A 26512-nucleotide genomic window follows, 5' to 3' on the forward strand; every position below is an offset into this window, starting at 1 on the left:
ACTTAGGAACAGCACAAAGTTGGATCCATGCACTTCTAAATATATTGGTAATGGTGACCAGGATGTGAAATAGGGAATAAGAGTCATGTGCATGTGGACAATGTGTTTATCCAGTCAGGCCCTGCCTTCCTGGGGCCATGTTGCTTGCCACCAAAACAGAAGGATTGTCTCTTTGCTGTTTCTTTCCCAGCATTTGTGAAAACAACTGTTTTGCATTCTCAGGGCCTTAATGTTTTCATCTGTATTTGTAGGACATGATCAAGAACTTACACATTGCTGCACGCATCCCACCCAGCGTCTTGTAGTGACCTCATCGCGTGACACAACGTTCCGTCTGTGGGATTTCAGAGATCCTTCTATCCATTCTGTGAATGTCTTTCAGGGCCATACAGAGTAAGTGACAGCTGTTTCCTGGGGTTTCTGGGGAGGAGGGGGATTGTGTTGTGCCACTTATCCCAAGGACTTTCTGTTCTCTGGATTGTGACAGTGATCATTTTTATTTTGGAACTTCTCAGAAGTTCATTTTCTTCTTCTTATCCCAATTAAAGCTTAGCCAGGGCCAAGGGAGAGTAAGATAAGACACGCCCCTCTTTTAGTTACATCAGACTGTGACTTTGAGAGGCTGCATCAATTTGAAAAGAATGTTCTTAAAATACTGCATGTGTATTGCACCAGGGAATGGACTGGTGGTGGGTTTTCCAGCAGTAGCTTCCATTACACCTTGAGGGCTTGGAACATCCCTCTTCTCGCATGGCTTGCACTCTTCCTTAACACCTGGGGGAGTGGGTGCATGTACATATACACAGCAGCCTGCTGAGGATTCTGCTTCTTTCATGCCATAACTGAGCTGTTCTTCTTTGAGGCACCACAAGATTGCAGCAGATTAAATCTGCTACTCCTCTGAATCCAGTGAACTACATGTCTCAAGAGAATCTAAGGTGTTTTGTGGAAGCTAGGAGTGCTCAAATCTGGTGAACCTTGAAAATACGCCAGTCCTGTGCAGGGGGATTTCTGGACTCATTCTAGGGTCATGTAAATGTTCCAGGATCAGAGGCAGATTCCATAATCTGCTGCTGAAATAAGGGTGTGTATCTCTGGATTTTTGCTGTACCTCTGCTGGAAGCAACTGAAGCAGAACTACCTAGATCAGTTTCAACTCAGTTTAATTGCTTACAACCCTAGGCCATCACAGTGGATCTATTTCATTTCCAAAGGATAAGGTGGCAGTCTTTCAAGTTGTAGCATCTCCTGGGGCTTAAGATCAGGCTACTGTGTAGCAAGCAGATATAAGCATATTAAATATTCTCATTGAAGTCCATAGTGATTCTCACTGAGGAAAGAAATTAAACCATAACTGGAAGATTTTCTTGAGATAAAGTGCACACTGCATGCTAAAGCCCTACATTATTTATACTAGTATCAACAAGGTTTAAGGTTAAAAGTCACATGTGTTTTCAGTGCTCAGTCATGATACAGTGTTTGGCAACCTGAAGCTGTTAAGAACGTAACTTTTAAGAGCATGAAGATTACGAAAAACTGTAACGTCAGGCCACTGACTCTCGGTATGTCATTAATCCACAACAGCTTAAGCAGAAATATTTTGCACTTTCTTAAGAAAGCTGAAATGAGCTTACATGGGGTCCACTCCAGTCCCTTTTTGCTTTCACGGTGTTGTAGCATGAACAGCTCTTGCACCAGTCATTGCTTGACTTGCACTGATTGGTGCAATCGCAAGGGGAGGTCAGCATGTTCTCAGTACATCAAAGATGCAACAATTTAGACTGTTGGGGAAGGTGTGATGGTAGAAGCGCTTGCCTTGGAACTCTTTACTTGTGGATGAAGACTGGTTTGTTGCAATGCATGACTGCAGATATCCCAGCCTACCATATTGGATAGTATCAGAACATGATGCTTGTCCTATGTGTAGCTTTACTTACACTCACCATACTTAAAAATAGCTGTAGGCAGTGCTTTTCCATGGATTCGTTTCTTTGCATGTTACTCGATATTCTGTCCGTGACACTTTTTAACATCTATACAAAATGACTGGTGGGCGGAGGGATTTACTGGGTGTTTGGCATCCACAGTCTAAAGGCAGTAATTTATATCCTGTTTTCTCAAATTGCATGGAGATGGTATAATCCCTGAATTGTTGCCTGAAATCATTAATGGACTGGACAGAGTCCAGGAAATGCAAGTTCTGTCCAAACAAGGCAGTGGTAATGATGATCAGTGGAGATTTAAATTCAGATGATTCAGGTTCTGCTCTAGAGGAGGTCTCACTCTCCATGGGGAAACAGGCACACAGTTTGAGAATGCTTCTTCAGCAGTTTTGTGTCCAAGCGTGTCCTGTGTTGCTTCTGTAGTCCATGCTCTGTTAAATTCGAGACTGAGCTGCAACAGCAGCAGCATGCAATATGTGGGGCTGCATGTGGAGGCAGTTGAGAAATTCCTGATGGTAGAAGGTACAGTCACAAGGATTTTCACTTGTGCAGGTTTCCATATGAATTTTGGTATATGTTAATCAAAACAACTGGTTTCCTGAAATATTGGTTATACCTTCCAAGATTGATTCAAAGTGCTGTTTTTGGCTTCTACACAACCTAGATCATGCCTCCTTCCATTTATCTCCCTTCCCATGTCTTAAGAATCTCTAAACAAGTTCTGATGTGGATATCCACAACACATGAAATACGATCTTTGGCCACACAATCCAGAAACTTCACAGTGCTGGTGCTGAAGGATGTACAATTCTTGGTTTTTTCATGTTATTTCTTTACTTACGTGGCTTATAAATTAAGGAATGAGAAAAGTCTTCTTTAGACTTGGGATTAGACATGAATTTATTTATTTATTTATTTATTTATTTATTTATTAAAACATTTTTATGCCGCCCCATTCGCCGAAGCCTCGGGGCGGCTTACAACATAGATAAAACAAGTTAAAATCCATATAAAATAATCTTAATTAAAACTCACATTATAAAATAAGCCGCCCTGGCCAGATAAAATTCAATTGTATTTAGCATTTAAAATGTTGCTTAAATAAAAAGGTCTTAGCCTGGCGCCGAAAAACAAATAACGACGGCGCCAGGCGGACCTCTCTGGGGAGCGCATTCCATAACTTAGGCGCCACCGCTGAGAAAGCCCTTCTCCGAGTAACCACCCTCCTAATTTCTCTCACGGAGGGCTCCCGGAGAAGGGCCTCTCCCGCCGATCTCAGGGGGCGACTGGGCAAATATGGATGTAAGCGCTCCTTCAGGTAACCAGGACCCAAGCCGTTTAGGGCTTTATAGGTCATTACCAACACCTTGAATTGGGCCCGGACTTCAATGGGGAGCCAGTGAAGCTGACGGAGAACTGGCGTCATGTGAACATAACGTCCAGTCCCCGTCAGCAGCCTGGCAGCTCTATTCTGAACCAATTGAAGTATCCGGACCGTCTTCAAGGGTAGCCCCACGTAGAGCGCGTTACAGAAGTCAAGACGGGAAGTCACCAGCGCATGAGTCACTGTTGCAAGGCAGTCGTACTCCAGGTAGGGGCGCAGCTGATGAATCAGCCGAAGCTGGAGGAAAGCGCTCCTCGCCGCTGTTGTCACCTGAGCTTCAAGTGAAAGCTCCGGGTCGAGGAGCACTCCCAAGCTGCGGACCTTGTCCCTAGGAGGGAGTGCAACCCCATTCAGGACAAGGTTCAGGTCACCTTCTCTGAAGCCCGAACCGCCAACCAACAGGACCTCCGTCTTGTCTGGATTGAGCTTCAGTTTATTGGCCCTCATCCAGCCCATTACCTCGGCCAGGCACCGGTTCAGTACAGCCACTGCCTCACCTGGATTGGTGGAAAACGAGAGGTAGAGCTGGGTATCATCAGCATACTGATGGGTCTGCAGCCCACACCTCCTGATGACCTCTCCCAGCGGTTTCATGTAGATATTGAACAGTAAAGGGGACAAAATGGAACCCTGCGGTACCCCATGGCAAAGCTGCCATGGCGCAGAGCCATAGTCCCCCAACACCACCTTCTGGAATCGGTCGTTGAGATAGGAGCGGAACCACCGCAAAGCGGTGCCTCCGACCCCCAATCCCGCCAGCCTATCCAGAAGGATACCATGGTCGATGGTATCGAAAGCCGCTGAGAGGTCCAGGAGAACCAACAGGGACGCACTCCCCCTGTCCTTCTCCCTGCACAGGTCATCGTACAGGGCGACCAAGGCAGATTCAGTACCGTACCCGGGTCTGAAGCCGGACTGCAATGGGTCCAGATAATCAGTTTCATCCAAGAGTGCTTGGAGTTGTCCCGCCACCACTCGCTCTAACACCTTGCCCAGAAACGGGATGTTGGCCACTGGTCTATAGTTAGCGGCCATCCCTGGATCCAGTGACGCCTTCTTCAGGACCGGTCGGACTACCGCCTCCTTTAAAGGGGCAGGCACCCGACCCTCCCTCAGAGAAGCGTTAACCACTTCCAAGATCCAGGTTCCAATCCCGTGCTTGGAATCCTTTATTAACCAAGACGGGCAAGGGTCCAGAAGGCAAGTGGTAGGACGTACTTGTCCAAGCACCTTGTCCACATCATCGGGCCGCAATAACTGAAATTCATCCAATAATTCTGGACCAGACGGCAGCGTTGGTGTCTCCCTTAAAACCTCTGAATCAATAGTGGAATCCAGCTCGTGACGAATCTGAGCGATTTTCTCCCTAAAATGCTCGGCAAAGTCGTCACAGCGGGCCTTTGAGGGTGGAGTCAGCTCTTCCTTTGGCCCTGGGTGAACCAGGCCTTGCACCACTCGAAAGAGCTCCGCCGGACGGCATTGTGAGGAGGCAATGGAAGCGGAGAAGTGTCTCTTTTTCGCCGCCCTCACCGCCACAGCATAGGCCCGATAGTGGGCTCTTAAGTGTGTTCGGTCAGATTCATCACGTGATTTCCTCCACCTACGCTCTAGCCGTCTCCCAACCTGCTTCATTGCCCTCAATTCTGGAGTGTACCAAGGGGAAGAGCGGGCTCTGCCCGGTGGGAGAGGACGCTTAGGAGCGATCGTGTCTACAGCCCTGGTCATCTCCCCATTCCACAGTTCAACCAGAGCCTCGACAGGAGCACCCGTCTTGTCAGCCGGAAACTCCCCCAGAGCCTTCAGGAATCCTTCCGGATCCATCCGGCTCCGGGGGCGGACCCACACAATCGGGTCTGCACCCTTACAGAGGGAGATGTCGCTCTCGAGCACAAACCTCACTAGGAAGTGATCTGACCATGACAGGGGAGTCAAGCATAAATTACTCACCCTCAGACCACCCTCTTCCTGCCCCGTCGAGAAAACCAGGTCCAGAGTGTGTCCACGTTCATGGGTCGGGCCGGTGACATGTTGAGACAGCCCCATGGCCGTCATGGAAGCCATGAAGTCCTGAGCCGCCCCGGTCAAACTAGCCTCGGCATGGATATTGAAGTCCCCCAGGACCAGCATCCTGGGGGTCCTCAACACCAGGTCCGAGACCGTTTCCGTCAGCTCAGGCAGGGAGACTGTTGGGCAGAAGGGTGCACGGTACACCAACAGAATCCCCAATCTGTCTCGGTCGCCCAACACCAAGTAGAGACACTCCAGCCCTGGTCTCGAAGGGACAGGAAGTCCCGTGAGAGTGATGGAGGCCCGGTAAACCAAAGCGACCCCCCCTCCCCTCCCCTCCGGCCGTGAACAGTGCTGGACCATATACCCGGGCGGGCACAATTGAGAGAGGGCAACATCCCCCCCCTCTCCCGCCCAGGTCTCCGTTATACAGGCCAGGTCGGCCCCCTCATCCACAATCAAGTCATGGATGAGGGCAGATTTGTTATTGGCCGACCTGGCATTAAACAACAGCACCGTCAGGCCCGAGGGGCGACTGACAAGACTCCCTGGCACCTTCTGGCTGGGAGCAAAACCAGAAGTAGGGACAGGTGTCAGCCATCTGTCCCTCCTTCTTCTATGCGGACACGTTAAGCCCCCACCGCTATTACGTCCATTGCCCATCACCACACCAATGGCGGCGCCAGTGCGCTCCCCAGGAAACTCAGGCGGCAACATGGCCAGGGACGACTCCATAAAAACAAGTTAAAACACTTTAAAATTATAAAACATTTAAAATTGGCCGTTCAACAGAAGGGACTGCCACAACAAAAGAGCAAGTCCCCTGGCCAGCCTAGCCCCCCCCGAACAGCCCCCCCAAACGGCGGCAAACCGCCCTTTGGCCGACGCCCTTTGGCCGCCGGCCCCGGGCGCTGCTGGTGCTTTGTAGCCGCCGGCCGCCCGACGCCCCACCCCGTCCGGGCACGCCTGCCACGTGTGCAGGGGCGTGGCAGGGCAGTCAGGTAGCGGCGGAGTCGGCGGCGCGGCGCGGTCTTCGTGCGGTCTTCGGGCGCGTGCGCGGCGTGGTCTTCGGGCGCGTGCGCGGCGTGAATTAGACATGTACGATTTTTCCAGCTCTAGCACTTAGTTAAGATTAAAAGCTGTTAGCCCAGTAATTACCTTTCAGACAAAATTAAATTCTGTAATAGCAACTTCTATCATCCGGAAATAGAGGTGAGCACCATTAAAGAAAGGCATTTCCCTAGTCTCCAAAGTAATAGATTTCTGCATTTACATAGTAAGAATTTCAGATACATAACTACCTTTGTTGCCCAAGTTTGCTTGACATGCCTAACTCATGAAGATGCTTAAAACACGTCCTGCCTAGGATCTTCTACATTGACTTGGGTTTTGGAGAGTCTCTGTGACAATATTAGACAGCACTACTGAGTGAATTGTATTTGGGAACCTCCCAACGTGATGTTCTCTGACAAGTTTAAAAGGTTTAATAAGTAAAAGTAGAATATGTAATTTTTACTCAAGACTCGCACGCTTTCCCTCAGGAGCTAGGAAAAGCGTGATGGTACAATCCTGGATCCCACCAGAGCAGTTTTAATACATGTTATGTCAGGAACGCCCCCCCCCCACTTCCTGGAAAAATTTGCACTTGAAAAGCTTTAGTTGTTAAGTAATACACCTGGTAGCCTCAAACCAGTAAGGTTGAAGCAGCTGATGTAAACACTCTGCAATGTTCCAATGACCAATGGAGTAATATTTATTTAGTGTAAATGCCGCCCCCACCGTTTGTCTTTCTCCCGTTCATTCATGCAGCTAAGCATTTTCTGCATCAGACATGCTTTTGTATATCATATCATCTGTTATTACTTGATGATGTGCAGCTGAACCTAAATGCGGAAAGCCTGTCTAACAAGATCTGTCTCCTTGGGTCAGTGAGTAGCTGGGTCCAAATAAATATAGGTGTGCTGGGCAAGACTTTTCACTTTCACTCTCCCATATGGTCTTCTCTCCTTCCATCCTAGTTAGGAACAAGCAGTCTTTATTTTGCTAAAGCTGGGCAGGTAGGCTGGCTTTGTGATAATGAAAGAATAGTATTTGTAGCAGTTGATAACAAAAGTCACAAGCAAAGTTAGAGTAGAGGCCATTAGGACAATGCAGCTTCATGATCTGCAGTTGATCCACCCATCAGATTGGACTGATGATATTATGTCACCCTCCACCTATTGCAACTTGCTCACTAGTATGTTCCAACAAACTTGAAATTGCCCTGTTCTCATTGCCTACCTGGCTCATCCATTGGTCTTGGAATTCTGGCTGCAAGTTCTAGCCCTTTCTCCTCCTCTTCCACTTTTGAATCAATCTAAGTCAATAACTTTTGAAGGCTGTGAGGATGAGTTAGTCCACTCTGTATAACAGGCTCCCCTATTTCCATTTTTAGCATTTCACCATGGTGAGGAAAGCATGTGAAACTGAAGGCCCACTCTCAGGGTTATTCCGGGTAGAGTCCATGGTGAATCAAGAGCTGAACAGGCAGATATTTATACTGAAGTGTAGTTGGGTGGCATCCAAAAGTGGCATAGGGAATGTGTTTCTTAATCCAAAATGGATTAAGAAAACTCCATTAAAAATGGATGGATTAAAGAACAATCTACTTTGAACTGCCTTCTCTCTTCCAAGGGCACGGCAATATACATGTGTTCCCCCTGTATTTTTCTAACCAAAATGGGTAGAATTTCCTGTTGTTGTTGATTAGATTTCTATCTTTCCTTTTTTCTTACATGAACTCAAGTGGCTTGCATAGTTCTCCCCCTTCTGCTTTCTGTCTTATCCCCACAACAACAACCCTGTGAGGTATGTTAGGCAAAGAGTCTGTGACTGGCCCAAAGTTACCCCGTTGGCTCTATGGCTGAGCAGGGACTAAAACCTGAATTGCCTGAGTCTAAGTCCCACATTCTTAACCACTGTACCACACTGTTATAAAACTACTGGATGAATAAAACTTATGAATAAAACTCATAAAACTATAAAGCGTCAATTAAAAAATTAAAGACCAAGTTTAAGTAGACAGTAATAACTACTGTGCATATATTTTTCAGTTGTTAAGAAATAGCAAACACAAATTTGGTATGTTTTTTAAAAAAAATAAACCAGTCTTCTACAGCAGCTTCAGATATGTTTCTGTCATTTCTTCTGTGAAATGGTTCAGTTTTCTTAGTTTTCGAAGATAGGGTTGGCAAGTGACAACTGCCTAATTACAAGCTTATACTAATGGTAGTCTGTTTTTATAACTACAAGTTACATTTTTACAAAGGAGGTAAAAAAGAGAGCAAGAGAAAGAAACTAGAATAATCTGGGTGTCTTCCAGCAGATGGTGCTTTAATTCTGTTTTTAAACCTGAAAAATACTACCTTTAATGTTCAGCAATATATGGTTCCCATAAAGATTGCCAGGCTTAGCCAACCAGAGTATAAAACATAGCTGTATGGGCTTTGTTTAGTTTTTAAAGCCACATGAATATGTTTCAGTAGGAATTTAGAATGCCTTGGCTTAAAATGATGTCTTCTAGAAAAAGAGGAGATCAGCATGAAGGACTAGGCACAACTGTAAAATGTTTGCTTCCATAGCTTAATGTCTCCACCTATAAAAATGAGGTGGTGGTGAACTTTCATATGGTCCCCATATATATGTGTACACACACACACACACACACCGTGAGAGAAGGAAAAGAGCTATGACAAGGGGAAGGTGGGACTTAGAAAGGGCAAAATGATTTTTACATCAAGAGTAATAAGATTCCAGAGTGTGTAAGACTATAAGAAAAATTCTGCTGGATCACCCTGTGATGGCCACCAATTTTGGATGTCTTTAAAAGGGGATTGGATAAATTATGTATTTATTATGCTGTAGGGGGCAGTCTTTACCTGGTGCCAAAAAAGATAACAAGGTTGGTGCCAGGTGGGCCTCAGTGGAGAGCTTGTTCAACAACTGACGGGGCTCAGCACTGAAAAGGCCCTTTCTCCTTGTGGCCATCAACTGAGCTTTCCTAAGAGGTGGCAGTTGGAGCCGGCCCCAGATCTTGAGCATTGTGTGTGGGTAAATGACAGTTTGGAGAGGTTGTCTGCCAGGTATTGTCCAAAGACCATTAGGGCTTTATAGGTTAAAACCAACACCTTAAATTGGGCTCTGACGCATTTAGGCAGCCAGTGCAAGCAGGCCAGAATTGGTGTTCTGTGCTCAGACTGTGTGATCCCTGTTGTTGTTATGGCTGCTGCATTTGCACAAACTGCAGCTTCTGAATCGTTTTCAAGGACAGCCCCACGCAGAATGCATTGCAATAATTTAATTCAATGATTACTAGAGCATAGGAATGGCATACTGATGGCAGGCTATCTCTGCTCAGATGGGAGCATAGCTGGACCCCCACCAAAGCTGGTAGAAGGTACTCTGAGCTACTGAAGCAGCCTGGGCTTCCAGGGAGAAAGATGGCTCAAGGAGCCACCCAGGCCATGAACCTGCTCCTTCAGGTGGAATGCAAGCCCAACTGGAACAGTTTGAATTCCCTCCATCTGGTTGGCAGCACTACCCACTAATAGTATCTGAGTCTTGTCTGGATTGAGTTTCAGCTTGTGAGCCCTCATCCAGTCCAGTTGGCACGGCCAGGCACCAGTTTAGCACATCCATAGCTTCACCTGCTGAAGATGAAAAGGAGAATGAGCGAGCCACGTGTCATCAGTATATTGATGGCAGTGCACTCCAGAAATCCGGATGACCTCATTTGGAGGAGAAAGCTATCAGGGGCTGCTAGTCCTGATGGCTAGATGCTACCTCCAGCATCAAAGTCACTGTGCTTTTCCCCCAGTTGCTGGGGAACATGGGCAGGTGGGTGCTTTGACATGTGACTCCTCCTTGTGGTTTTCCCCTGGGCAGCGGGTGTGAAAAGAATGCTAGTTCCTGATGTGCCTATCCAACCTATTTAACCCAATATTCTGTTCCTGCAGTAGCCAACCAGATGCTGATGGGAAGCCCACAAAAGCAGGACATGAGCACAGTAGGACCCGTCTGCTCATTATCTGAAGCCACCAATACAGAGAAGCCATGCTGCCTCTCATAATGGAAGCAATCTGTAGCGTTCATGACCACGTAGTTATCAGTAGGCTAGCTCTCAGCAAAGCTACGGCTTTTGCAAGTTAGAGAGTGAGGGTTTCTTACAGTCTGCTTGGAGGAAATATTCTGAGAGAGAATGTAAAGTAATCAGAGCTTAGTTGCAGTGCAAAAGGAGTTTCTTAAGTAAGCGGCAACGTGCTTTCTCACATTAATTTCGAGCCTAGCATACTAGTTTATTGCCAAGTAATGCAAGACTGAGGCTCTGATCTTGTGCACTTATTTGTTTATTGAATCGATAAACCGCACCCAGTAATTCTGCACAGGACTCCCTGATGCTGATATTTGAGTTTACCTGCCAGACAGTTGCCTGCTCTGTATGACCTAGCAGTTTTGTAAAGAGTGTCCTAACCTTAGCCATTTTTCGATTTTTGTTCATGTTGAAAATATTTCTCAGAAAATAAATATAATGTCTGTCTGCCACTAATTTCGCAGTGCTTGCCATTAAATCAGTACAGCCTACACTTTGCAAAGGCTCAATTTGCTTTAAGGGAAATCATATTTATCTACTTGTAATTGATTTAAATTATAGTTCAGTTTCTGCTTCTACATGTTACACCAGTCAGTAGTAAGCATTTATTTATAAAACTTATGAGTCTCCTTTCAGCCTCAAAAGAGCTCCCAAGGCATCATGCAAACTGAAACATAAAAGCAATATCATTATAAACATACGACTACTTCCCAGAACATAATGAATTTGTTTGTCATTCTCTCTCGCATTTCATGCCGTGTGAGTGAAATGGGCACTGCAGAGTTAATTTTTTTGAAGCGGTTCCAGGCAGCACACACAACCAGCACACACCGCATCAGCATTTCATGGTCCAGCATTTTCTGCATCATATTCCCCCACCCCACCCCCAAGAGTGTGAAATTTCAGCAGATTGTTATGCAAAACAGTTTTGTGTCTCTGTGTGACTGGGGAGACAGCTGTTAGTCCTAATGAGGAGTGCTAGCATTACAGTATTTCTGTTGATTGGGACCCACGGAGGGAGCAGAATGTTCCGGATCAGGCAGTGGTGTGTGGTGAGAAAGTGCCACTCTTGTCAGCTGGAAGTACATGCTCGGCTGCTCGCTACGACAAGATAAATGAGTTTTGCTGGGGCTTGGCAGAGTCTGAAGGGTTTCTTTCTTTCTTTCTTTTTTCACAGCGAATGGTAGTAACACACCAAAACTCCCTGTGGGGGACCCACAGTTTAAGGGTGTCATAAGAATATTGCCTTGTTGCCAACTTTTTTTAATGCCCAAAGATACCTGTCATCTCCTCCTGAGTTATTAAAAGCCTAATGCCTTTTAGCGATCCATTAACACAGACTGTAATGATCTTTTGCTGACATTTTTCATTAATTTAGCTGAGGGGATATTAACCACAGTTTTACATTGGCTACCGTTGTTGAGTGAAACAAAATGGGGGAATTGTTAATTTACCCTTTCTTCTCTAGTTTCTTATTTAAGTGTTCCAGATTCAGCACAGATTGGGCGGCATGCGTGTGGTCACTAAGTGTATAAACAGAAGGCCAAGTACTCTGCTTGGCCTTCCACTTTTCATTAAGTTTGAGTTCAAGCCTCCATTTAGTTCATAAGTTAAAGAAAGTTCACCTTCCTCCCATAACATTTGTTTAGAAACAATTATCTGGAAGTCTAATGTCACAGGGAGCTTAGGCTTGGGATGGAAAAAGAATTTCCCTTTTTGCAGTGCAGCAACATGTTCCTGTAACATATTGCTTTGAAGTGCCATTTCTGGAGGGCCTAAATTCACAAGCAGTTGATAAACAGGCATAGTGAGTAAAAGATCGCGTTAGATGTGTTTATGGACTTAGTGCACTTCATAAATGCTGAAGAAAGTCCTGAAACTCCCAGGATGCCCCAGCCAGCTACTGAAGTATTTTTTCCTGTTAAACATGCATAGGATTCCATCTGTAGTGGACAAAATGTGTGGATTCGCTGGTGAGTACATACACCTTTTGAAAAGGATGCCATGTGTGTGCTGCAGCAATAAAAACTATAGATGCCTGGTCTGTTGGAGTTATGAAGAGGACTGCAAAGATGATGAGGAACTGATGTTTGATAGTGGAGGCCCCATTATGCAAATAGAATTTAAAAATAAACACATTCATATTCTGCTCACCCAGATGAAATAAGCAAGGAAGACTCACTTTAGCTTTAAACTAGATTTAAATCAGGCAGGCTTTCAGTTAGAGGATTGCCCTGAATAAGGCCTGTCCTTTGTAAGGCTGGAACCATGGCCACTGCAGGACACCTACCATGTTTTTTCAGGCCTCATTTGTTGCTATTTTTTTGTTGTAATAAAACCCAATTGCAGTATCAGTCTGTTTTTTGGATGTGCTGTTATGTTATGCTGGTCTATTTGCATGTCTGCCATCTCATGTTTAGCGCCGTATCTGGTCTTTTCTGTGCCATCATATATCAGATCGTCTTTCAAGTTTACCTGTTTTCCTTCCAGCAGCTTCTTTATACCATTTCCCAGAATTGTACTGTTCCTGGTTTTCTGTTACCAAAACATACAGAATGCCCTACAAAGATTAAACTTATATAAAATAATAGAAATGTTAAAGTAAAGCACTTTTAAAAGCAACAGATTTAAAGGAAAAAGAATTAGAATTGCACACTTAAAGCACACAGTCAAAGGTCAACAAGTCTGCGTAGCATGGTGATTAGCGAGTGGGACTGGTACTCAGGAGATCTGGGTTCTAGTGAATACTTGGCTACTTGGCCGTAGTTACTGACTCTCAGCCTAACTTACCTCACAACATTGTTGTGTGGTTTACATGGAGAAGTGAAAGGTTACATGGGCCACTTTAGGTTTCTTGCAAGAGGAAGAATGGTGGTAAGAAAGGCTAAAATAGAAGGGATTTAGCAGATCTTTCTTGGGGGATATGGGGTGCATTTTTACAGTCTGGATGCCATGATGGATAAGGCCTCATCCTGGGTATTTGACATAAGTTGCAAGTTAGAGGAGAGCTTCAGATGCCAATCTTAATTGTTGGGCAGGTTCGTGGTGGAGCAGACAGTTCCTGAGGTGACTTGGGCCCAAGCCACATAGGGGCCCCCAATGCAAAAATCAAAATGTTAACTTGAGTCCAGAAATAAATAGGCAGCCCATGTGAATACTGGGAAATTGATGTACTGTGTGCCTTATTTTGGACTGGATGAAGTTTCTGGGTAGTCTATAAAGGCAGCCCCATGTATGGAAAGCATTGCAGTGAAGCAACCAAGAAACAATTATCATGTGGATAATTGAGGCCAGGTAAAGTTTTATATGTCCATCAATTACTGTGCCAGTATGAAGATTTTTCACAGGCAGTGTTGTGCCTTCATGTTTAAGATAGATTTTAAAGGGTAAGGGCTCAGCCAGTGAAGAGTTTCTTGTATTTCACTTTCCTTTTTAAAACCAAAATATGCAACCCATGCTACACCTTTGGGATATAGGTTGGGATACATATTTAAACAGTCAAAAATGTTCAAGTTTTTGAGCAGAATTTGAAAGGCAGAGTGCTATGAACAGTTGCTTGAAAATACAAGCTTTTAAATCTTAACTAGATGAATAATTTTAATGCATGATGAAAGAATCAAATCTATTGTTGTATGTTGTGGAACAGAGAAACATTCTGCTTGCATGAATATTTCAGTATCTAATGCATATATTTGGGAGACTCCTTGCTGTGAATGTATGGTAACTTTGGAATTCTTCCATATATCCAGTGGCCATTCTTAATTGCTTGTGCCCCCACAGTGATTTGGGCGCAGAGGCATGAGTAATTGTGTGTTGGGCTCGCAAGACTCAGGCAATGACCTTTAGTTCGTGCCACATAATTACCCTGACCGGCTCAGTGGCACTTGGATACTGCATTAAAAAACTTTGTACCACTGACACAATGCTGTTTGGATCTAATTAGACTTTAATTTGATGTCAATTTAAATTAAGAGGGCTTGCACATACCAGTCCATTGTGACTTGGGTAATACTAATCTCAATCAGTAGGCTGAATAGGACATGAAATCAAATTCTCACAGTACAATAGAAGTGACAGGAGCAACTTGACACCTTAAATTAAAATTACTAAATTCCAAGCAATTGATGCTTGATATGACCCCCAAGCAATACAGGATAGGTCATTAAATAGGATCCATAGAAATTGAGCTGAGAAGCATACTGTAATGAACCAGGGGAAGGAAGGAAATGCTTTGTTAGCATGCTGTGTGGGTGGAAACAAGCTAACAGCTTTGTAGAATAGAATGAAAGAAATAGCTTAAAACCCTAGTCTTTGCCTCTTCAGATGCATCAGTTAACTTGTACTTCATTACCAGGATTAAATATTTTTCTCCTTTGTTGAGTCTTAATTTGCTTAGCATAGTTCAAATCAAGCAAAGATTTAAAACAAAACTGCTAATTTTGGGTATGCTGCTAACAGAGCAGACAATCATCTACTTTTTCTTTATGAGTGAAGAACTTTCCTTTACATATGTGGTTTAACATCCTATGCTGCAAAGTTATTTCCCTTCTTGTTAGTGTAAAAGAGACTGATGACATATTAGCATGTGCTTGGATGTTAAAAATACTGATTTACATGCTGCAGGGAGTGTTGATCACCTCTGAGGCCCAGTAGTATAGAGCCACATTAGAAATTGGGCTTGCATGGATATAATGCCTACAGTTAAGATGTTAAAATCCTTTTATCACAGACTTGTGTTTTTCCCTTCCAAGCAGAGTTTGGAAGGGAAGTTAAAATGGGCTGGTGTGTTTTAGGTTAACTGTGCTAACTATGGCTCTGATTTCTCCCTCCACTTAAGCACTGTGACGTCGGCTGTCTTCACTGTAGGGGACAACGTTGTTTCTGGTAGTGATGACCGTACTGTGAAGGTTTGGGATTTGAAAAATATGAGATCTCCTATTGCCACTATTCGCACAGATTCTGCAGTCAACAGGTGAGCCAAAGAAGTCTGTGCACTTAAATGCAGGAGATAATGAACTAGTTTTCCCGATCACCACAGGCTACACGAGCCACAGCAGCTTTAAGTTGTGGTGTGTGCCTGACACAGTCTGCACCATCAGCTGCCCAGCTCGTTGTGTCACCTGCATCTGGGTGACGTGGGCTGCTTGAAGGGGAAATATATAACTATCCATCTTTTCATATTTCTATGAAAAATAAGTATTCAGATTCCTACTCAATTTTACATTTAGTCAGAATGCTTCCCAACTGGCCCTCCTGCCTGCCTTGTGGACCTCTAGTTCATGCAGATCCATCCTGAGACCATGGAATTCATTGGCAAACCCAGGTGTATTCAAGGATGACAGCTCTAATGATCTCTTTCCCCACAGTTAGTGGCACCATTTTGCTCATGAAGTCAGATTTCTGCATGAACCATTTTAGTCTATCAGAATGGTGCCAGTAAGTCGCTTCTGTGGGAGGAAACCATTGATGGAGCATTATGTGCAAATAAGTTACATTCTTTGGGAGAAAGTCACAGATTCTGGATCCGACAAAGTGTTTAGTGAACTAACCATTGCATATGGTTGTTGAGCATCTCCCAAGGCTTTGCCCATCTTTTCTATCAAATCATCTTCAAGTAGTGTGTCCACCATGAATTTTGGGGCCATCTGCGGGGACGGGCATGTAAAAGAAACCAAGGCCTCTCAGTCTGACATAGACTAGATTCCCTTGATGCCTTTTCATTGTCAGCATGGTAGAATGTTTTTTGAGAATTTGCACAAACACTTACTTGAATTGTTTTTGGAATCTATATGTTTATGAAACTGTTGTTTTCAGGAGCCTAGGTACAAATGATCCCGTCTATGTAATTAAGGAACTTCATACAAATTCGGTGTGTAACTTTACTAATGTTTCATTTGGTCTTGGCCCCTTGTGCCATGTTTGATGTCACGCCAAAGCCTTCCCTAACCCTGGGGTGACCTCAGAGAGTCCCAGTGTACACCAGGAGCGCTTCTTGCAGCTTTTCCCATTTCAGCATGGTGCTTTGTTGGTGCATCTGCTGGTCGTGAAAGTAGAATTGTTGATGATTCCACTCCCAGGGGCTGGAGCCAGGAGCTCCCTCCTGTGGACAAGATTCCCTTCCCCTCACACCTCTGACCTCCGTGTAGCGTTTGCAAGCGGGTGAAGGGTCTGCTCCTGGGAGGAGAGGGTGAGGAGTTTCACTTTCACCAGCCAAGTTGCATGTGCTGAAATCTGAATTCAGGTCCAATCTTTTTATTTTTTTTCCTTTGTATAAAATAAAGTTGCATGCATTTGTGGGAAATGCGTACAATATAAACCTCCAATTAAACCACTTTCAGTGAACTTGAACGACTGTCAGTTCTCATTTGTCAGACTCCCTAACCTGTTTTTTTATCTCTCCTGTGCAGGATTAATGTTTGTGTCGGCCAAAGAATTATTGCCCTTCCACATGACAACCGGCAAGTTAGATTATTTGACATGTCTGGAGTGCGATTAGCACGGCTCCCTCGCAGCAACAGACAGGTACCAGAATTTTTAGTTCCATATGTTAAAAAATACGCATACTTTCCCATCACCTCTCAACGTTTTACTTGGTTTAGAATGTTGATTGTAGGATATCTAGCTCAAAGGCAAAAATAATTTCCTTTTCCAGGAGAATGTGTGTTCCAAAGGTGACTTCTTGAACAGTTATCATAAATTCATAAACTAAACATGTCTGTATTTCTCTTTACCCTTTGTATATAGTGCATACATCATGGCAATTTAAACCATAAAGATGGGCTCAGAAATGGATTGGGATCCTAATTCAAATTGCTGCTCGGCAGCCCCTACTGATAATCTTCTCCTACATGGAAGGGTTTAACTTCAGATGGATTAGGCCCTCTTTGGGTTTTCTTGTTTTGATGGCATATCTATATTTTTAATATACGAACAGTTGCAAACAGCAGAACTGATCCAACTCACAAATCTTGCCAGGCATTGCTGTTCTTAATGTTATTTTGGGATTAGTTTTGGCTGCTGTCTTTATGCATAGCCCAACTTGATTATCCTAGCAAGGAATAAGTAATGCTACCAGTGTGGTCTTTGGAAACATAATCCTGATGTGGATGATAAAGAAGTGCACCTGTGCTGTAATGGTTGAAGAAGCAGCACAGATTCTAACGCCATCTCCTCTGCTCTTGCAGGGCCATAGAAGAATGGTCTGTTGTTCAGCATGGAGTGAAGACCACCCGATATGCAATCTGTTCACTTGTGGATTTGACCGCCAGGCGATCGGGTGGAACATCAACCTGCCTGCCTTGCTCCAGGAGAAATGAGATGCTAGAGAGATCTTTTTCTCTCTCCTGTCCCCTTCTGTTGCCATAGACTTTTGTGCAGACTTCCCTTCAAGCCAGTCCGCTATCATTGTAAAAGGTGCGCCTTGAAAGGGGATGTATTGCAAATGCTGTTACCACATTGTGCATAGTTGCATGACATGTACAGAAAAAATGTGACCTTTTCAAAGAAATTAGGTTCTTGTGTATGAACTTTTATATCTTGGCATACACTGGTGAATAGAAGGATGTTTGGCTTTCCTATGAAGCATATAAGTGTTCCTAAGTTATTCAGCCTAGATGAACAGTAGGGCATTATGTCTGATTTAAATGTGAATTCTGTGTACTTATTGTGAAGAATATATAGTCTGCCTTTTCCCCACTGTTTTACATATCTGCCTTGTGGTTAAAGAGATATAGGGCTAAACTCTTAAGATGAAGGGTGAATTTCACTTAGAAGTATGTTGGAGATTTTCTTGAATATATATGAAGTCTGACTTTGAAGGCTCCAATGCATTAATTTCACCTTCCAGTTTACTCTGATTTCTGGAATAGAAACATGGTTTAGGAGAGGAGAGACAAGCTAGCTTTTTCATATTGGACCTAGAATGTTGGTTTGCCATGTTGGGACTATTCCTGTACATTTCAAAAAGGAACTTGTTTGTTCTTACCCCCTTGACCTGAGCCAGCTCGCTTGTGTTTCAGAATCTCATATATGGCAGACTGCAACATACTGCAACCACGGCAAACTGAGCAAGTTCCTAAGCACTTTAGTTTATAGCAGCTGTTATAAACCACAAGCATCTGATGACATTTCCTAGAGAATGTGAGACCTGTGTCTGAGAAGGATTTACATTGCTACATTTTGTTATTTTTTAAACCAGATGACAATGTTTAATTATCACTTCACCTGTGTTTAACATTTTTTAAAATGGGAGCTTTTTCATCACAATTCTGCTTTGAGCCAATAACACCCAAGGGCAAGACCCAAACAACCACATACATTCTGCATACCCAGGAGAGGATGGGGTTGTATGCAACTCCCATGGCAAGCTACTTTTGACAATAAGGAGTCTTCCAAAAACAGTTAATATTATGGCATGGTTGTTGGAGACCTGCCCGCTGTTCAGCAGAAGACAGCAAGAAATCTCACTGGGCATGCCCAAACCTTGGTTGTGCCTAACACAGTTCCCTGGATTCTGGCCATTGTAACTGAGAGTGCTACCTCAAAAATGAATCTGGGGCTACTTTGAGCTGTTTAACCTTGATAAAGCACTTTGGATCTGATTTCATTGTGCTGTCTTAAAGAGTAGAAACAGTCATACCAAACTTCAGGCTTGAACTGTATCAAATTAATAGAACGTCATCATACTGAGAAATGTTAACCCTGAATGTAAACAAAGGTCCTAGTGTAGTTCCACACAATTCTGTAGATAGTTCTTAATTTTTATCCAGGAGAATCCTAGAAGGGGATTGCTCTTCCTATGGTGTGCTGTCAGCTTGATGACCTTGATTCATGAGGCCAAGCGCACTTGGTATTTGATGGTTCTGAAGTGGAGATATGTAGGCGATCTTTAAGCTAAAGGCAGGAAGTGTTATTCATCACTGACTGTCTATATCTCAGGTTTGGGGCCACAACAATCAAAAGTGGTAATGTAGACATTTAAAAAGAGTTCAAAATGAATTCCCAAAACATGACCTGCATTTCCTTGGTCACTCGCTTTTCTTATTACTGAGGTTGTCTTCCACAGTGCTGCCAAACACAACTTTGAAAGGCAGATTCTGGTTTCTTTCTTCACATAGAGGAGAAAGTAGATTGGGAATAGAGGTATCATATATGAGAAAGCTGAAATCCCAGAAGGAATTTGAGGAATGGGACTTAAGATAATTTATTGAGAACCTAGAAAAGTATTTATGCAAGGATACAGTATTAGAGTAGATTAATCCATCTGAGGCAAAAGATTATATGATCCCAGAGCTGTAGCAGCTATGTAGAACTGAAGTCTTTAAAGAGTGAAGGGCAAGTAAATGGCTGAAACTTTTGTCAATTATCAGATGTATCCCAAGAACTGAATAATAATTTTGGCATTAAGTTGAAAATCAGCCAGAGAGCTTGCTGTCTCCTTCCCTTATGGAGACTCTACCTGGTATCTTTAAAAAAAGTCCACTGTGATCTGTATCAATCTGCGTTCATGCTCTGTGGCAAGACTCAGATAAGTTGTGGATAGCTTTATTGTGCATAATTTTATTGCATCCTTTGGGACCATGTGCTTCAACATTGGTCTTGCCACAAAATATGGTTGGAAAGAAGCAACCATGCTAGTTCACCTCTTGGCTCTTTTGGTCAGGCAGCAAGAAGTCCAAGCCAGTAAGAAAATGCCATAATCGAGATGTCAATATAAATAACCATATTTTTATCCGTGTGCTCCCTCCGTGTTAATGGAGTTAAAGCATTTTTCATGTGCAGCTTGAGAGCAATGGGCTCTTAGACCTATGTCAGGGAGAAGCTTGTGTGACCTTGCGTCTCACTGACGGGTTTTTCCATGGAGCACCTTCAGCTAATGACTTCTTGCCTTCAGCGGGGATGATGGACTTAGTTGCATGGACAGTTCAACATCACTGCTGTCTGTACATTTTAAAATGCATATGAAATAGCATAGCATGTCCACATTTGTTGAGCTTTATTACACCAAAAGGCTACCTTTTTTTGTAGCAGAGATATCTACAAGCTTGTTCTCACTGAAGCCCTGGGCTGTACCTGGGTTCTAGCTAGCTAGATTCTGACGCCTGCAATATTCTAAATGTTGTTTGTATTGAGTCAGTGGATGGCTAGCCCAACAGTAGATGAATGATATTGGTGGAAATGGTTATTGGTTACATGTTTCAATTTTCCTGGTCTCCATTTCAAAACCAACAGGGTTCTAACAGCTGTGAGAATATGGATCTAATTATGTCCAGAATTTCATGTAGAAGGAAAGTGACTTTTGCATACTTTCAGTATTGAGACTTAGTTTTGTGAGAGGTGGCTGAATCACTGGGCAAATCACAAAGTCCTGTGTCTGTCTGTCTGTCACTTTCTCTGTGTGTATGTGTTCTTAAAACAGTTCACATGATTTTTTGTAGATGAAAAAAGTTACCATTTCAGAATCTGAAGAACCCTATTTTGATGCCTAATTCTTTGAAAACCAGCTTCCTCAGAGGAAGAAACTCCTGTACTTGTATGTCAATGTAGAACCACTTGTTTCTGTTTACTGATATTCTGGTGATTTGACGGTGTTTTTTTAGATGTTCAGTGTTTGTCTTTGGTGCAATTTGCAAATGCCATTAAATCATTCAACACAGTTTCAGAATCCGCTTTTTTGATAAGCTGTAAATCTCGTGAATTGCAAATGATTCTCCTTGCTGTCAGCATGAACTGAAAAAAATTCTGGCCAACTTCGTGAAATCAAATGGAATTTTCTCAAGCTAGTTCAGCCTTTTTCAGTTTTCTTCTGCTGAAGATGAAAGTAGATGTTACTCAAACTGTGCTGCCATTGAAAACAGTAGCCACCGTGTCCCCCCTTTCCTTCTCTCTCCTCTGTGGCATCAAGGAATACACAATCAATAATGTGCTGTCACAGTGTGGTGTTCACTTTCTCGGCTGCACTAATTGATTGTCTGTTACAGAAACTCACAGCTTGAAGGTCAGTCACATATTGTGTATATGGAGACATTACAGAGGAGGACTGGAGAATGGGACCAAGGGCTGCCATCTTACAGCACAGCTCAGTGTTGTTTCTTACACCTGGCTCTAGCCTGTGTCAGAGCTGGCAGGAAGAAGGCCAGGCAAGCCTTTGCAGCAGGACATGCCTGCTTAAGAATGTACCCTACATTTCGAAGTGTATAACTTAAAAGTGGTGCTGACAGGCACTCTTGAATGTTTCCATTTACTCCCATATTCTGTGCAAGCAAATCTTTAATTGCATCTTGCTGCACAGGTGATGAACAGCCTCGATGTGGCTTGTTTCCCCTGTGTTAAGTTAAATTGATTTTTCTTGCTTAAAGAAACGAGTCAAAACATAGATTCAGAACAATTTATTTTGATACAACAGCCCTCAGAGTATCACGAAACACTTTACAGACTGAACAGAAATAACTGATATAGCTTACAATAAGCTGAAGTCAAGACTGACAAGTGATCCAAAGATTGTTGCATTCATATAAAAATGAAGTGTTAGGATTGCTATGGAAACATCTTGCATAGTTAACATCCTTCTTGGATTATTCTTGCAAAATTGCCATCAATAGCATCTTGAAGGCCTTATGCTTTGAGTTTGCCAGAGAGCACAAGTGAGGCCAGGCATCTTGAGTCACTGGAGTTAAACATTACTGCTAAGGAATGCTTGCAAGTTTGGAAATTGAACTGAGAATTCAACAAAGGCGCCATGTGCGTCCTCTTTGCTTTTGCTCCCTTTGTTTAGGGTGCATAAGGACCAACAGAATGCTCAGTCACTGGCACAATTAGATTTTTTGCACAATGATATCACCTCATGGTTGTCAGAATTGTATTGCAACTCAAGATGCTGGGTATTATCTTGCACCCAGGTTTTTCATGTGCTTTCATACAGATTAATTCTGATAGGACAGGGCTGTACCACATCAAAATCCTCTCTAATGACTGCACCTAACGAGATGGATGCACTGATAATAAGCACATGAGAAATATTACTTATGCTCCACAAACAATAGTAAAAATAGAAGTAGATCACTGTTTTACAAAAGTAACATCTGTTAGTATGTTGTAGCTGATAATAAAGATCCCTCACATAGAATTTCTTGCTGCACATAGTACCACCCAGTAGAGGAACTATCAGCCATTCCATTTCCTGATATTTTTACAATGAAATAGAAATAACCAAAGGGCTATTCATGCATAATGCTGAGAGGGAGAGTGACTGGCCAGGAAGTCACTGGATTGCACAGATGAGGCCACAAACACTAAGTCCCAGCAGAGAGAGAACCAGCGTGTTGCATGTTTGTACCTGAGATCATTACAGAAGCAAAGAAAAAGTGGGGAGCATTGCCGGGTTGTGAACTAAGCATGTTGAAGCTCTCACGGAGAAGAAAAATGGCTAGTCCTTCCAATGGAGAAGAGGAACATACAGGTGATGCCTGCCGAAACAGCGGCAGTCTGAATAGGTCTGCAGTGCTCAGAAATACCTGTTTGTCCCTCTCCATGAGGAGCAGAACCAGAATAAATGTGTTCAATGTGCCTAATCTGCATAATTTACACAGGCTTCAAAACTGGGCGTTTTGGGGTACGGAGTTGGATAATCATGTGGAGAGTATGGACAGCTCTAATTGCACATGAGGCTCGTCAGCGTTACAAGGCCAGGTTATTGGTTTTGAATGAGATTATACTGTAGCGATTATACTGTAGCGAATATTATACTGTTAATATTAAGATACCATTTCGTCCCCTTAGGTGTGTTTCAACAAAAGAAACCCATCTTGTAGGGATGGTAAATAAGTTACTATAACTAGATCACTTTAAGTCTAGATTTTTTTTGTAGCCTCAGATAACACCCCTAGGAAAGTGCATGTTGCTATTTAAAAGTGAAATGATGGAATATAGTTTAATCTGATTTTAATTTCTTACCTAGCGGTGCCAAAATGTTATCAGTATCTTTGCAGCATAATTTACCAGAAGCCAAAGCAAACAAAGAATAGTTAATGGATCCATTCGCAGAGGAAGATTTAACAGCACAGCCGCTAATCCTGCAAGGAAAGAAAATGTTAACTTTTGACATGTAAACCAGAGAGAAAATAGTCTGATCTGGTTTAATGGTACTGTTGTGGCCTCACATAAGAACATTACAGCTGTACAGGATCAGACCAAGAGGCCTATTTTGCCTGCCTTTCCACTTGCACAGGGGTCAGCCAGTGCCAGATGGGAAGTCCGCGAGCAGGAGCACCCTCTGATGTAATAGCAGTGTCCATCTCTTCCTCTGAAGAGCTCTCTGGGGCATTCTGGGCAAGGGAAAGAGGGGGATGCCTGCAGGCAACAGCCCACCAAAGCTGAACTATGGGGCACATTTCTGCTGTTGGATAATCTTGCTGGACAGAAGCAGGGCAGCAGGGGCTTGGACAAGGCAATGAGGCGGAAGCAGAAGGGATGCAATGGTTGAGTGGGGGCTGCGGTTCTGGGTGATTGTGTGTGTGCACGTGCGTGTGTGTGTGTGTGTGTACAAGGGAGAGAAAGCATAGGGTTAAAATGGAGAAAGGCTGTGTGAGTGTGCAAGAGAAAGGGAGAGAATGCTTTGTGTGTTGGCAGTCTGGGGTGTGGGGTTTTTTTTGCAGAAGTGTGAGACAAATTGCTTGGTGAGATTTAATTTTGCAATACGGTCTTTAAAGAATATTTAAGTAAAATGGCTTGCCTTTCTATGAAATAAGAGGTGTTTTGCTGGAGGAAAAAACTAGGTTCAAAGGAGTATGTTTATGCTTTTATTTTCCTCCCTTTTCTGGCTTCTTCAGTTGCCTTTCTGTGAAATGTGTGTTTTGCTGCATCACTGAATTTTGTGACTCCTTCTGTTCCCCATGGCAGCCAGTTTGTGGTGCTGCTCTCAACATTTTTGCAAGGTACCTGCAGACCTAATAAGGCTGGTAGTTTAGATCCAACAGGGCCATTTTTAGTATGAAAAAACTAAGGCTGGGTGCACAACCGTTTTGGCCCTGAAGGCAATACTGGATGTCTGCTCAGGTGTGTGAACATATACGTGCAAATGTGCACATACAGCTCACCTCTCTCTCTCTCTCTCTCTCTCTCTCTCTCTCTCTCTCTCTCTCTCTCTCTCACACACACACACACACACACACACACACACACACCCCTTGCTTGCTTATGTGTGTGCACAGTTTTTTCTTTTTTGATTAGTGTACATTGCAAAAAAGGACAAACTACCCACATGAAAATGCTGCACTAGACATGTCCCTGTAACTCGCCTTTGACTCACCCACGTCCATCTGAAGAATGGAAATGGCCACACTGGCCTATCTTAGGGGATGTTGCAAGAGTTACTAACGATGTGAGGCACTTCCGTGAAAATCAGGAATGAGTGAGCAGCCTCTTTCGACGGAGGGCCAAGCTCAGTTCTGGGGGAGGCCCTCGGGCAAACAGGCATGGTGGCTGCAACGTCACTGGGCAATGGATCCCCTCCAGGTTTGTCCAAAATGTCAGCAAATGATCCGTGGTGTGGAACCCGCTTAGGGGATATGGGTCAGCAGTCTGAAGAGCAACTTAAAAGTTAGGTCTCAAGCCCTGAGAGGTGACAAGCCCAGTTTACATGGGAATCACCAAACTCCGCAGGTCTTGGGCTGCATTCCAGTTGTGAAAAGAGTTGAAGGAAAGGTGGGGCCAGAAACAAAAACAGTGGGTACATGTTCACCTGAAGCTCCTGTCGCCAGGAGCAACACCTTTGGAGTGGCATTTCGACTTGGAGTGGAGAAAAAACCTGCATAAACATCAGAAAGCCACCAAATCGTTGGGGGAAAGGGGCGGAGAAATCCCTGAGGGCAGGATCAGGCCTCTGATGTGAGGTTTCCTTCTCCTTGCATTAATACTCTGCATCACAAAGAAAATATATTATTTCTCTTATCCTGCCTGCCCCTTTTCCATGTCAGCTGCCTGTCCGAATTAAAATCAAGCACTCCATTTTAGTACATAGAATTCAGGCTCTGATCTTGCCTGACATCTAGGAGAACTTCAGCAGGGCTATGTGTGAGCTTGGTTTGCACACACAATTAGGGTGTAATTACACACAACTTTCACCCCTGCCTCTTAATGGGAGGCCTTCCTACTGGCTGCACTGCCTTTTAGTCTTCTTGTCTTAAAAAGGCTACAGGAAAAAAGAGTTTTTAAAAACCCTTGCTTTATGAGTCACTCATGGCCAAATGTGTTACCCAGTAATTCCTTGGTTAATTATGTCACTGGAATAAGAGGATTATTGCCACAAGCATCCTCATTCAAAGATTACTGCTCACAGGTTAGAGGCCAGCAAACGTATTTTCCTCAAAGGTGTTAGCATTCCCCACCCCCACCAAAAAAGCTGAGCTTCTTGAGGCCAAATTAATTTGAACCTGAGCTTTGAGCGTGGCACCTTGAGTGTAAGCCAGATCAATTCTGCTGAAGCCATCAGTTTCTAAAACCTTGCAGGAATTTTCTCTCAAGCTGGGTTATTTTTAAAGATGTTCAATAGTGCAGGTAGTTACGCTTTATCCCACCTCAGTTTCAGGCCCTCCCCTCCTGATGATGGAGCTGAAGCCTAAACTGGCAATCTGTAGGCTGCAGCCCATTCTCAGAAGTTTCCACTTCACGTGGAAATGGCCGCTAAGCTAGTTTAACTCTGCATGTGGCCATGTCCTTCAGCTACAAAGCATTGTTCCTAAATTATAACCATGCTTATCAACCAGAACAGAGGTCAGGGCTGTGGATGCCCTTTCAGCTCGAGGGCCAAATTCAATTTTGAAGATGCTCTTGGGGGTCAAAGGCAAAGTGTGAAGCCAAAACTGCTAGAATATTTTAGCTTAAGGCTCCTACGGTCTGTAGCTAAGCCCCAGGAGTGTTTTCAGCCTTTTAGGATGAGGGGAAAACTGCACAAGGGCAAAGGAAATGGGTTGGTAAGACTCTCTTGAGCCTGATGGTCCATTCAGGCCAACTTCCCCGTCTCCAGTAGGATGTCAGAAGCTGTGAAGTGGGAGA

General features: G+C 43.7%; 1 protein-coding gene across 4 annotated transcripts in view; it reads left to right on the plus strand.

Annotated features, from left to right (window-relative positions):
* Nucleotides 1–21117, plus strand: part of WDR37 (WD repeat domain 37) — a 52973-nt gene extending 31856 nt beyond the window's left edge. For all 4 annotated transcript variants that reach the window (XM_044424790.1, XM_044424788.1, XM_044424792.1 and 1 more), the window contains 4 exons: nucleotides 252–393; nucleotides 15300–15434; nucleotides 16870–16984; nucleotides 17647–21117. In XM_044424790.1, coding sequence (XP_044280725.1) covers nucleotides 252–393; nucleotides 15300–15434; nucleotides 16870–16984; nucleotides 17647–17778 — 524 coding nt within the window. In that variant the 3' untranslated portion in view covers nucleotides 17779–21117. The remainder of the gene's footprint in view (nucleotides 1–251; nucleotides 394–15299; nucleotides 15435–16869; nucleotides 16985–17646) is intronic.
* The last annotated feature ends 5395 nt before the right edge of the window (nucleotides 21118–26512 follow it).

Source organism: Varanus komodoensis, unplaced genomic scaffold (assembly GCF_004798865.1).
Source record: "Varanus komodoensis strain SLA01 unplaced genomic scaffold, ASM479886v1 scaffold15, whole genome shotgun sequence".
In the NCBI taxonomy this organism is placed as follows: Eukaryota; Metazoa; Chordata; class Lepidosauria; order Squamata; family Varanidae; genus Varanus; species Varanus komodoensis.